General features: G+C 34.4%; 1 protein-coding gene across 3 annotated transcripts in view; it reads right to left on the reverse strand.

The window, feature by feature from the left end:
- Positions 1-395: 395 nt before the first annotated feature.
- The window catches only part of l(3)80Fg (dnaJ homolog subfamily C member 16 l(3)80Fg), a 326,699-nt gene continuing 314,331 nt past the window's right edge, over positions 396-12,763 (reverse strand). For 2 of the 3 annotated variants that reach the window (XM_090394766.1, XM_090394769.1), the window contains 2 exons: positions 774-1,009; positions 396-639 (listed from right to left, as the gene is read on the reverse strand). In XM_090394766.1, coding sequence (XP_090250892.1) covers positions 606-639; positions 774-1,009 — 270 coding nt within the window. In that variant the 3' untranslated portion in view covers positions 396-605. Of the gene's footprint in view, positions 1,010-12,763 lie in introns of all 3 variants that reach the window. The other variant, XM_090394767.1, reaches the window with a different exon arrangement.

Here is a 12,763-nt window from a genome sequence, read left to right on the forward strand (position 1 = left end):
ACACCACCATGTGATGGGCAGAGGTGAGAAAGCAAACAAGGAAGATTTTGTGCTCAACAAACCAAATGCATACTTTAAACATCATTGATTTTGTGCCAATTGACATAAAAACATCACAGGTGAGTCAGGCAAAAAGTACACTATCAATTTTCAATAAAATGAGAGGGTTTGGAGGAGGGGAGAATTTTTCCCTGAAGCATGCTATATTCTAGTTTCTCTGCTTTATGCTTATCAATAAATGAATAGGTTTTATTTGTGTGTGCAATCATGTGTATCTGTGTTTGCATGTATACTTATATCACATTCTATTAAGTATAGTGCAGTTTAACAACAGATAGATATGAAACTGAAAAAAAATCATTTAAAAGAAATTAGAAGCAATGGCTACACCTAAGTCATACACATATTTATATTTTTAATTCTGGAATCTGCTTGATACACTTTTCTTTCCCTTAATATCCACAGATGTGTTTCCTAATTGCATCTCAAATTCTCTTATTTTCAATGTATAACAAATATCATGAAGGAAAACTATGGTAATCACAGGGCAAATAAAGTTTATCTTTTCATTTTGCAAAGCCAGTTGAAGCCAGTAATTAGAAGAGTCAACTCTGATTGCACAGTTCCACGCACGTACGCCTATAATTTAAATATTTGCTTTAGTATGCACTACAAAAGTTGTTTTTTTTTTTTTAAAAATGTGCACTGACACATAAATAAATTAATAAATATATAAGGGAAAAGTAACATTATAATTGGTTCACAACAATTACTTCATGTTCTCTGGCCAATACTGGATGTAGTAACGTTGAGTTGAACCTTCAAATAACCTGTCTAGCCAATTTGATAGTCCATCTAGTAAATGTTCCTCGAAAAGTACGTTAATGTATGCATCCTGGTCTTCATCTTTGTAAATTAAATTTCCAGACTCAATATCACTGTTCTCAGATTCACTACTATCGCCAAATCCAATAAAGTCACCTCCATTTTTATCAGTCTTCTTTTTACTCTATTCACAAAAAAAAGTAAATTAATAAATGATATACTTAAAAAGCAGAAATTTTAAAAAAATTGTAAATTAATAGTGTTTGTTTTAAACAATCTTTTCTTTTCCCTAGAACATTTTAAACAGCATACACAAGGCAATAAAAAAAGTAAATAAGAATGTTTAACTGCTATTTAGTGATAGCAGACCTTTCTGGATTCAACATACACATTCTGGGATGGGATGCATATGGCATCACATACTGTGCCTCAAACTTATTCATATTCCATGTGATCACAACACATTCCTCTCATCGCTCCTCAAAGTAGAATAGTTTTTTATGGTGGGAACTCACAAAAGGTTATTATAAACCTATAGTACATTTGTACCGTGGGTGGGCTAAAGTTTTTTGTGCTTTTTTTTATTAATTATATATATATATATTTTTGTAATTTTTTAATTTATTTTTACATAGTCTGGAAACCCTTCTCTAGAGACCAAATATGGAACTTTTTCAAACCACTTCAGGGCTCCAGTAAGTAGGGAAGTGGTCTCACACTTTTCTCCCACATCTCTCACAATTCTCCATACCTAAATCCCTTTGCTCAACACATTTTTATACACTTCCAGGGATTGCCTCTTATTCTTTCCATCTCTTCCTCTACTATGTATTATATCCAGTATCTGGTAATATATCTACATTTAAGTTATGGTAATATATTTACATTTAAGAGAACAAGAAATGATATACTGTCATATATCATTTCTTGTTCGCTTAACAATCTAAATATTGCAGTAGCTAGTCATCTCTAGATTCCCCATCAAAATAAAAATTAGGTGACCAAATCTGGTAGTCCTAGTGCAGTCTAATCAAGGCCTGCAGTGTACTATCTTTACTTTAGATAGTAGTACATTTCATATCCTGGGGTGAAACCACCACACTGCTTACTGGAGGCCTGAAAAAGTTTTATGTTTGGTCTCAGAGCAGGGCATCCAGATTTTCTGATCTTTAACCCCAAATCCAAGGAATTAATGTGTAATAGGTTTACAATTGTTAAATGAGCTATCTTGATGCACAAGGTTACGATATGTAGATTGTGCATACAGCTTCATTATTTCTTACTTCATGTAATTTCTTGGACATCAACTCAATTCCTTGTTACGATGGATGGATGAAGGCAAGCATGCATCCATCCATCGTAATGTATGTACATATCACATATATGCATGTGTGCAACGAGTGCGCATGCACACACACACGTGAGGATGGTCTGAAAAGTTCTCGGATTTGACCATAGATGGCAACACTATCGACAAGATTTTTTTTCTACGTTGGTACATCTGTCATAAGCATCCATGTGAAATTACAAGTCATTCTATCAAGTAGTTAGTTTTATACAGCTGTCTGAAGCAAAAGTGTTGTCTGTATCCCTTGAAATGGATAAAATTGAGTATCATGCAGTTATAGAATTCTTTGTAAAAGAAGGTTTAATGCCAAAAGAAATTCATTCAAAGTTCATAAAAGTTTATGGGCACTCTTCTCCTTCCTTTTCGACAATTAAGAAATGGGCTGCCCAGTTTAAACGTGGTTGTACCAGCCTTGAAGATGAAGGACATCCAAAAAGTGTAACAACACTAAAAATCATTGATCAAGTGCACGATATTGTATTGGATGACCAGTGAGTCAAAGTGAGTGAAATTGCTGACACTATAGGCATTTCAAATGAAAGTGTAGGATACATTTGGCATGAAGAATTGCAAATGAAAAAGCTTTGCGCAAGATGGGTGCTGCACTTGCTCACAGCAGATCAAAAACGCATTCGGATGAAAGTCACTGAACAGTGCTCAGTGTTTTAACAAGAATAACACTGATTTTGTGCGTCGATATATTACTATGAGACTTGGATTCACCATTACACAACTGAATCCAAACAGCAGTCAAAACAGTAGACAGAAGTCAGTTGTTCAGCACCAAAGAAGACAAAGCTGGTTCAATCATCAGGAAAGGTCATGGCATCAGTGTTTTGGGATGCTAAAGGCATTTTGTTTATTAATTATCTTGAAAAGGGTAAAATAATAACCAGGAATATTATTCCGATCTTTTAAAGAGACTAGAGGAAAAAATTCGTGAGAAAAGACCCGGTTTGCAGAAGAAAGAAATCATCTTTCATCAGGACAATGTACCTGCCCACAAATTTGTTTTCACAATGGGAAAATTAAGCAATCTGCACTATGAATCGTTGGAACATTCACCCTATTCCCCAGATTTGGCTCCCTCTGACTTCTATCTCTTTCCAAAACTGCAGCTAGGGCTATCTTGCAGATCTTACTGAGAACCACTACAGGGACGGGATAATGGCATTGGAGCATTGCTTCAATAAATAAAGTTCCATATTAAGCAGATACACTCAGGCACACTTCACTAACAAAGGTGGAACAGGAGAGATACAGGAAGATCTAAAATCCTGTAATTATGCCACCTATTGGCTTTGGTTGTTGGGCTTACTGTCTACCAATGAAGGTTTCCCATATGAGAGGCAATTTGATACAACCATATTTGTTTAGGTTGGGATAGTTGATAAGAGCTGCAGAAGATTCAAGAAAAAGACTTGAATTTAAATTTGCTTTGGTGGAGTAAGGTGGCTTTTTTTTTTTTTTTTCAATGGATCCTGTCCAGGTATCCAGAGAATGGTCTGCTAATCCTCAGCAGCTATAGTGGTGGAAACGGATGTAATCCTGGTGCTCTGATATATATTGATGTTGGCTGTCCTACCTGTTTGTCCATAGTATGAATGGCTGCAGCTACAGGGTACCTGGTACACTCTGGTTAAATCCATTAACCAGATTTAACAATCTGGTTAAATCTGGTTAATGAGGTTGTAGCTCATTTTTCGGGTAGCTGATAAGGGTTGCTAGCTTTTAGTGTGGTTTATAAGTGGCCACAAGACTGAGCTTTTTTTTTTTTAAGATCTTGGCCACCTTTTCTGAGATGCCACGAATATGGACAGTGATGATTTTGCTGTAATCAATATTTGGTAAGTGGAAGGAGTGTGAGTACGTGGTATTAAAATCTTTTTACTTGGTGGGAGGTTTAACCATCGGCCAATAAAATGTGTTTGTTTATTTTGATTTTATTGTATTCATTTTCAAGATCTGTATGATCAATTAGAAACAAAGGAAGGACAGAGAAAAATTTACCAACTAGCGAAATGTAGAAATAAAGCAGCAAAGGACATCTTACATGTGAGGCAGATCAAAGATGCTGAAGGAAGAGTATTATGGAGGGATGTGGACATAAGAAACAGATGGAAAATATACTTTGAGGGACCTTTGAATGAGGAAAATGCAAGGACTCTCAGAGGAGATGGGAGGCTTCTGAGGGGATGGTGCAGAACATCAGTAGAGTGGAAGTGACGGAGGCCATGAAGAAGATGAGGAATGGAAAATCGGTGGGCCCCGACAGAATTCCAGTGGAGGCATGGAAGGCACTGGGGGAAGAGGGAATTGACCTGCTGTGGGACCTGTTCATGAAAGTTTGCCAACAGGAAAATATACCCGAGGAATGGAGGGAGAGTACTCTTGTCCCCCATCTACAAGGGTAAAGGGGATGCACAAGACTGTAAAAATTACAGAGGAATAAAGATGATGTCCCACACAATGAAGATCCTAGAAAGGGTTCTTGATGGTAGATTGAGGAAGGAGGTGGAGATTGCAAAGGAACAATTTGGATTCATGCCTGGTAGATCAACAACAGATACTATCTTTGGGTTACGGCAGATGATGGAAAAATATCGAGAGAAACAAAGGGAGTTACATCTGGTATTTATTGATCTGGAGAAAGCATACGATAGAGTGCCAAGGCAAGAAGTCTGGAGGTGTCTGAGGGAGAAGAAGGTGCCAGAGAAATATGTCAGGTTGGTGTGGGAAATGTACAGAAATGTGAAGACAAGTGTTCGGACCTGTTTGGGACAGACAGAAAGTTTTCAAGTAACAGTTGGCTTGCATCAAGGGTCAGCATTAAGTCCATTTCTGTTTAATATTGTGATGGAGGTGGTAACAGAGGAGGTGAGAGAAGATGCGCCTTGGACAATGTTGTATGCAGATGACATCTTGTTGTGTGTAGATTCAAGAGAAGAAGCGGGAACTAAACTGGAAAGATGGAGAAAAGTACTGGAAGAGAGAGGTATGAGACTGAGCAGAAGTAAGACAGAGTATATGTGTTGCGCAGTCAGTGGCGGCCAGGAGACAGATCTGGAGCTGGAAGGAAATGTCATCAGGAAGGTGAGAGACTTTAGATACTTAGGTTCAACAGTGGAAGAAGATGGAGGAGCTGAGAAGGAAGTGGGATGCAGGATACAAGCAGGTTGGAGGAACTGGAGGGAGATGGCTGGAGTGTTATGCGATAAGAGGGTGCCGATCAATCTGAAAGGCAAAATTTATAATACAGTAGTGAGGCCAGCTATGACATATGCTATAGAAACTGTGGCCCTGAGGAAAAATAATATCAGCAGGATGGAAGTAGCAGAGATGAGAATGCTCAGGTGGATGTGCGGTGTGACCAGAAAGGATCGTCTGAGAAATGACTATGTCAGGGGAACAGTGAAAGTTATGAACTTAGGAGCGAAAATACAGGAGGCAAGGTTGAGATGGTTTGGTCATGTGATGAGGAGGGAGGACGAATATGTGGGAAGAAGGGTCATGCGGATGGATGTGCAAGGAAGGCGGAAGCGTGGGCGGCCAAAGAAGAGATGGAAGGAGCTGGTAGAAGTGGACTTGAAGATGAAGAACTTGGATGTGGTGACAGCCCAAGACAATGAGTCTCCTCCACAGGAAGGTGTGGAGGAGACTCATTATAAACAGTGACCTCACTTAAGTGGGAGAAGCTGCAGAAGAAGAAGAAGAATTATAGTTAAATGACATACAGGCAGAAAATATTTTTATTCTCGCTTTCAAAGAGCTCTTAGTCTATAGTGTAAGTTTTTTTATGTGTCTGAGTTCTGTGTTGAGTGCAAATTAATTTTGCCTAGTGAACTAAGGCTTTTATATAGTTCCATATTGTTGGGAGTTTGGAGGGTGGGTGGGTGACTGTTGATCAATGTATTTACCTGTGTGTGTGTGTGAGGGGGGGGGTTCTGTAGACTGTGAAGCTCACAGATCCATTTGGTTACTTGTAACTAAGGTGTCTGAGGAAGGGCAGACTGTTTACTTTCTATTTCTGTTGTGAATTGTATATTTTTGTAGATTAGAGAATTTCCAAAATCATGTAATTATTAATAGTCTTGTTGTCATTCATAAGATCACTTGTGTTGTTGCTGTGGTAATCAGTACCGTCGACAGGTTATAGCATAGAGACAGCCTGCCCCACGGCACTGCTAATAAGGGTGCTCGTTCAGCAGTATTATGGCAACAAGAATATTTTACAAAAATACAGAGTTTATTTTACCGAATAAAAAAGCGGCATTTCCCGTTGACAGTTAAATATGTGCTTATTATATTTTATTAACAAATAAATTATATCATATATACTAAAACTAAACATTTTAGAACCCACTTATTAGATACTTAAGGAAACAACCCATAAAGTATCATACGATGTGAATTTCATAAACTTTTATAGTCTATATATATTAAATTATATTATGCATGAATTCTCTTACTCAAATTGCAAGTCACTATCGCCCCAACTTTTCACGTTGGAGCGATAACTCGCTCCCTGAAGTAAACAATAGCAACTATACTGCAGAAACACAGGTTCAGACATTTGCAGACTGTGTAATATATTTCTCAACAAATAGTACAATTACAGACAACTGGGAATATAAACACTAACTAATGAATCGCATCTCTCCTCCAACATAAACTGCTATATACACTCAAGCAAACCACATGTTGCAGTTGCAACATATGGTTTTGCTTGACACTACCCCATCATGAATGTGTTCAAACTAAGAAGTATATGGTGAATGCATTTCAGATATTATGGAAATCGTATAAAAGAATTAGCATTTCAATTCAATTGTCAGCTTGTTTTGTTTGGGTCGCACGATCTTTTGTTAATACTGCACCAATCATATGCACTTCTTTAATAGTTGCTCTTTCTCTACTGGCCTACAATCGCACAGATCTTTCACTTCTCATTAGTAATTTGTCAAGGATTGTTCATTACATATCTCAAGTCTTAAATTACTGGTAATTTTTGGTTGATATAATGGGAAAGAAGATGACTCTATTTGGGTAGATACCTTTGATTGCACACACAAGGAAACTGTTCTCGAGGACAGAAGAAGTGATGGAGAATAGAAGCTTCTTGGTAAGTCATACCCATTTTCAGTTTTTTTTCCCCTGAAAACTTTAGTTTCTGAAAATCCCTGCATATATCTCGCACTATGATTTTTTAGCTTTAATTTTTGGAAAAAAGTGAGTTATATTCGAGTAAATATGGTAATTTTTTTAGCTTTCAAATTCTTAAGTATAGATCATTAGTTAAAGACTGGATTTATAAAATGCACAAAAGAGAGCAATATAGCAGATATAGAAATAAGCAATTTCACTCCTCTCATTGATGATAAATTATTTATATTAAGTAAAAATGTATAGTATCTTTATAAATTTTGTTCTATTAAAAATAAATCATATATTTTTGCTTACATATACATCTAAATTCAAATAAAACACATTTACAATGAAATATATTTTTATTTATTTATTATTATTATTTTGATAAGGTACTTGGTAATAATGAAAATTAAAGAGGTACAAGATATCTGAAGTTTCAGAAACACTATCCAAATATTTAGTCTGAAACATAGGTGTATATTACGTCTGTTCTTTTTCTTAAATTCCGCTTCGAATTTGGATAGACGAAACAGTGTGATATGCACTTGTTATATTTTTTTTTCAGCATCATTTCAATTTTGATTGTGAATGATATTGAGTGTATTGTGTATTCTGTGTTTAAATGACTTTAGACAATTTTTGACTTTGATTTTAATTGTGTACTTATTTTTGGATTTTTGATAGACAAATAAAATTTTAAAGGTAAGTAGTTTATAAATAATAAATATATTAATCAGAGGTGCATTTTGCTAAAATGCCAAAATCGCTCGTTGGGCAGCATACTTTACATCTTACATTGCCCTCAATAATTATAGTTTACCTTAAATTATCAAATTATTGTATAAATTAATTATTTATAGTAAAAATCCATAGAAGCAACTGTTTTAAAACTCTTAAAAATAAAATAAATTAACTCAAAATTAATAATTAATAGAAAAAGAATAATTTATCAATACAAAATTTATTGTCATTTAGATCAGTAATTTGAAAGAGAAAAAGTTATCAGGAGCTGCTTTTCTCAAAAGGAAAAGAAAAAAGGAAGAGCAAGTAAAGAAAGCAACAAGCGATTTAAGGAGGTTTGGAATTTTAACGGAAGACACCAAAGAGAACAATTTTTAGAACTTTTGGTGCTGGTTTTGTTGAAAACCAGCACCAAAAGTTCTAAAAATTTCAGCACCAGCCGTTGGAGGAGCTTCTACATCCTAGTCCACCAATAGCAACAATTCCCCCGCATCAGCCACTGATACTGATGTAACAACCATTTGTGGTGATTCCAAAAATGATGATAGCAAGAAACAGGAATTATGAACAGATGATCCACCTCTAGTTCAAACTTAACAACTGAATTAAATCTGCCTTCTACAAGTAGTTATGTTTCATGTGAAATTGAAACAGAAGAGAAAAGTACAATTGAACATCAATACCAGGAAATCGAGAAGAAATGTAATAACGATGATTATATAGTGGATGTTAAATTAGAAAATATTGATAATGCAAAAATAATAGATTTTAATGATCCCACAACATGGCACATAAATAGTAACATACAAATATTTGTTCAACATGGACCCAAGTTGTGCGATAATATAAGTGTTTATCCTGATAAAGAAAATTGGCATTTTGATAAAAAATGGTTTGTAAAAACCATGTCAAACGGAGAACAAGTACTCAGAAATTGGTTGATATAGTGCAAGTGAAAAGATGCACTGTTCTGTTTTCCATGTATTGTTTTTGGAAAAAATCAGAATATATGGACCTGCGGGGTTTCGAGACAAAGCATTTGAATCCTAAGTTACCACTTGATGAAAATTCATTATATCATAAAAAAAATTACGTCAAATGGAAAACTTTCAAATCAAAAATTAAGAAAGGTGGTTTTATAAACGATCAATTACAAGAAGCAATTTTAAAAGAAAAAGAAAAATGGAGGCATATTTTAAGTTATTTTGAATGCCATTCTGCACTGCGTAAAAAATAATGACGCTCTGAAAGGAACTTGTGAAAAAATTGGTCAACCCAAATGTGGAAAATTTTTGAACACGATAGAATTAATTAGTCATAAGAAAAATCAAGTTAATTATTTCTCTCCTATAATATAAAATGATATAATATAGTTGCTTCTAAAATTAGACAGCATATTATTTCGAATATTCAAAAAGCAAAATATTTTTCAATTTTATTTGATAGCACACCTGACACTTCTCACCAAAACAGATAACCCAAATTTTGCACTATGTTAACATTGGTCCTAACACCAATAAATGTAGCATCGAAGAAACCTTCATAGATTTTATTGTGACACGTGCAAAAACTGGCGAAGCACTTACGAATGACATAAAAAAAAAGTTAATATCAGACGGATTAAATATTAGAAATACATTTGAACAGATGCATAAACATCTGTTCAAATAAAATCATGTTTTGGAACAATTCAACAATTATTTAACTAGTTTGTAAATTCTACTAGTAGATGGGATCTTTTAAAGGAAAAATTATATGTTCGTCTTAAAGGTTTAAGTGACACGAGGTGGTTCGCAAAAGCTAACGTGGTAAAAGCCTTACGAAATCAAATGCCTTTAATAATACAACTTCTTAATGAAATGTGTAATGGACAAAGGCAAGTTACAGTAGACTCTATAACAAATGCTTGAATGTTGCCAAAATTATTAACAAAATTTAATTTTGTTGCACTATTAATATTTTGGGATACAATATTAGGAAAGATAAATAAAGTAAATTTACTTCTACAAAAAAACAGTTGAAAATGCTGCGAAAATGATAAAAGCTCTAAAAAATGAAATTCAACAGTACTGAAATGATTTTTTAAATTCGCTTCACAATTCGGCAAAAAGTTTAGCCAAAACAATAAATATTGAAACTTGCATTCCAGAAAAGAGATGGCGCAAAATAAAAAATATGCCTGGTGAGAAAGCTACCGATAATTCGTTTGCCATGAATGAAACTGCATTACTAAAAAAAGAAATGTGTGAAGTTTTAGATCTAATACTCATACAACTCAATGATAGATTTACTGCTTTATAAGAGGCCACAAACGACTTCAGTTTTTTAAATGGACATGCTTTAAAAATTATGAAGCATGATGATCTCAAATGATGCACAGCTGACCTTGCATTGACATATAATAGTGACTTAAATGCTCCAGAATTTGTATGTGAAATTGAGTTTCAAATATCAAGCCATGGAAGTTTTTGAAAATTTAGGCAATATGGACGCTTTTCAAATCTTGCAAAAAAATTATGAACTCTCATTACAAAACATATCCAAATCTAGACATAGCATTAAGGATTTTCATAATGCCTGTAACAACAGCTTCCTGTGAACATTCATTTACCAAACTGAAAATTGTAAAATCGTATCTTCATTCTTCTCTTGGACAAGATCGATTGATGAACATGTCTATAATATCAAGTGAAAAAGATATTGCAAAAACATTAAATTATAACGATATAATAGATGTGTTTGCAAATGAAAAAAGCTAGAAAAATTTCTTTATAAAATATGCTGAACTTATTTATGTTTTTATTATATTATTTTATATTATACCTATGTCGTGTATTTCTTTAATTTATTTGTCACTGAATATGAATAAAAATTTGTTCTTATTTAATAGATTATTTAAATTAACCCCTTTGATGGGGTTAATAGCAAGTATTTAACATATTGCATTTAGTAAAATTTAACTTGTTACATTTAAATTTTTCAAAATGTTTGTCATTTTTGGGGGTTGGGGGGGGGAGTGGACACAAGTTAGACACTTGCCACATGCGCTTCATACCTTCATTACGGCACTGCTAGAAATCATTGATCGAGTGCACATATGGTACTGGATGACTGGCGAGTCAAAGGGTGGGAAATTGCTGATAGGCATTTCAAAAGAACATGTAGGATATATTTTGCATGAAGAATTACAAGTGCGTAAGATGGGTGCTCTGTTTGCACACAGCAGATCAAAAACACATTCGCTTGAAAATCTCTGAACAGTGATTGGAGCGTTTTAACAAGAATAAAACTGATTTTGTGGATCAATTTATTACTATGAATAAGACTTGGATTTACCATCACATACCAGAATCCAAACAGCATTCAAACAGTGGACAGAAGCGAGTTGTTCAGCTCAAAAGAAGACAAAGTCGGTTCCATCAGCAAGAAAGGTCATGGCATCAGTATTTTGGGATGCTAAAGGCATTTTGTTTATTAATTATCTTGAAAAGGGTAAAACAATAACCAAGGAATATTATTCTGAATTTTTAACCAGACTAGACGAAAAAATTCGTGAAAAAAAAGACCTAGTTTGCAGAAGAAAAAAATCATCCTTCATTAGGACAATGCACATGCCCACAAAGGTGTTTTGGCAATGGGAAAATCAAGAGATCTGCACTATAAATTGTTGGAACATCTACCCTATTCCCCAGATTTGGCTCCCTCTGACTTCTATCTCTTCCCAAAACTAAAACTTTACCTCGCTGGTCAGTGTTTTTCTTCGAATCAAGAGGTGATTGCAGCTGTAGAGGGGTATTTTGCAGATCTTACTGAGAACCACTACAGGGAAGGGATAATTGCACTGGAGCATTGCTAGAATAAATGTCTTAAGATAGATTATAATGAAAAATAAAAATAATTTTGAAATTAATAAATTTGTTTTTTCATTGTTAGGCTGAGAACTTTTCAGACCAGGCTCATACATTACATGAAGAAAGACATGGTCCAGCATCACATATCTTGGGTTTGCCACTGCTGTACTCACTAAAGTGAGCCCTTGAGTTATTAAGACAGTCCACAAATAATAATTTTACAAATGCAATTTGTAACTTTTCTTGCAAAGACTGAAAAATCATAACCTGATTATAAATCATGGTAATGTTGAAAGAAATTTCAAACTAAAGACCATGCTTATGTACTATAAGCAAAATCCTATGGTGCTTGGAAGGCTACAGCCAGCAATCACTTCCCATCATTTGGTGTGCTATTAAAAACAAATGGATGACTGTTAATCTTTTTGAAGACTAGTTCAATAATGGTTTTCCACCGGTTAAAAAGTATTGTAATGAAGATAAAAATAATCTTAGTTTTAAAGCATTGTTGCTTTTGGAGAATTCCCCTGCCATCTTATTTTTCGCTAGATGACTTAAATGAAATGTGAAGATGATATATTTACGAAGTAAAATATCAGTTTTAAAAATCAGAAACTGAACTTGAGAATTTGGATATCATTAAGGTCTATGGATCAATGAACGATTGCAACTTTTATAATAAAAAATGCTACTGAAAATATAACATTGACGAACTATGGAAAACAACATGACAGCTGTATGGAAAAAAAAAAATAATAAAAACTTCTGCCATATCATGCAAGAGATTTTGTAGACTTTACCCATCCAAAAGATGAATTCTATTGTTGAAGAAATAGTAACATTGGGAAAG

The sequence above is a fragment of the Typopeltis vanoorti genome, chromosome 6 (genome assembly GCF_054136105.1).
Source record: "Typopeltis vanoorti isolate ZY-2024b chromosome 6, IOZ_Tvanoo_1.0, whole genome shotgun sequence".
NCBI classification, from domain to species: Eukaryota; Metazoa; Arthropoda; class Arachnida; order Uropygi; family Thelyphonidae; genus Typopeltis; species Typopeltis vanoorti.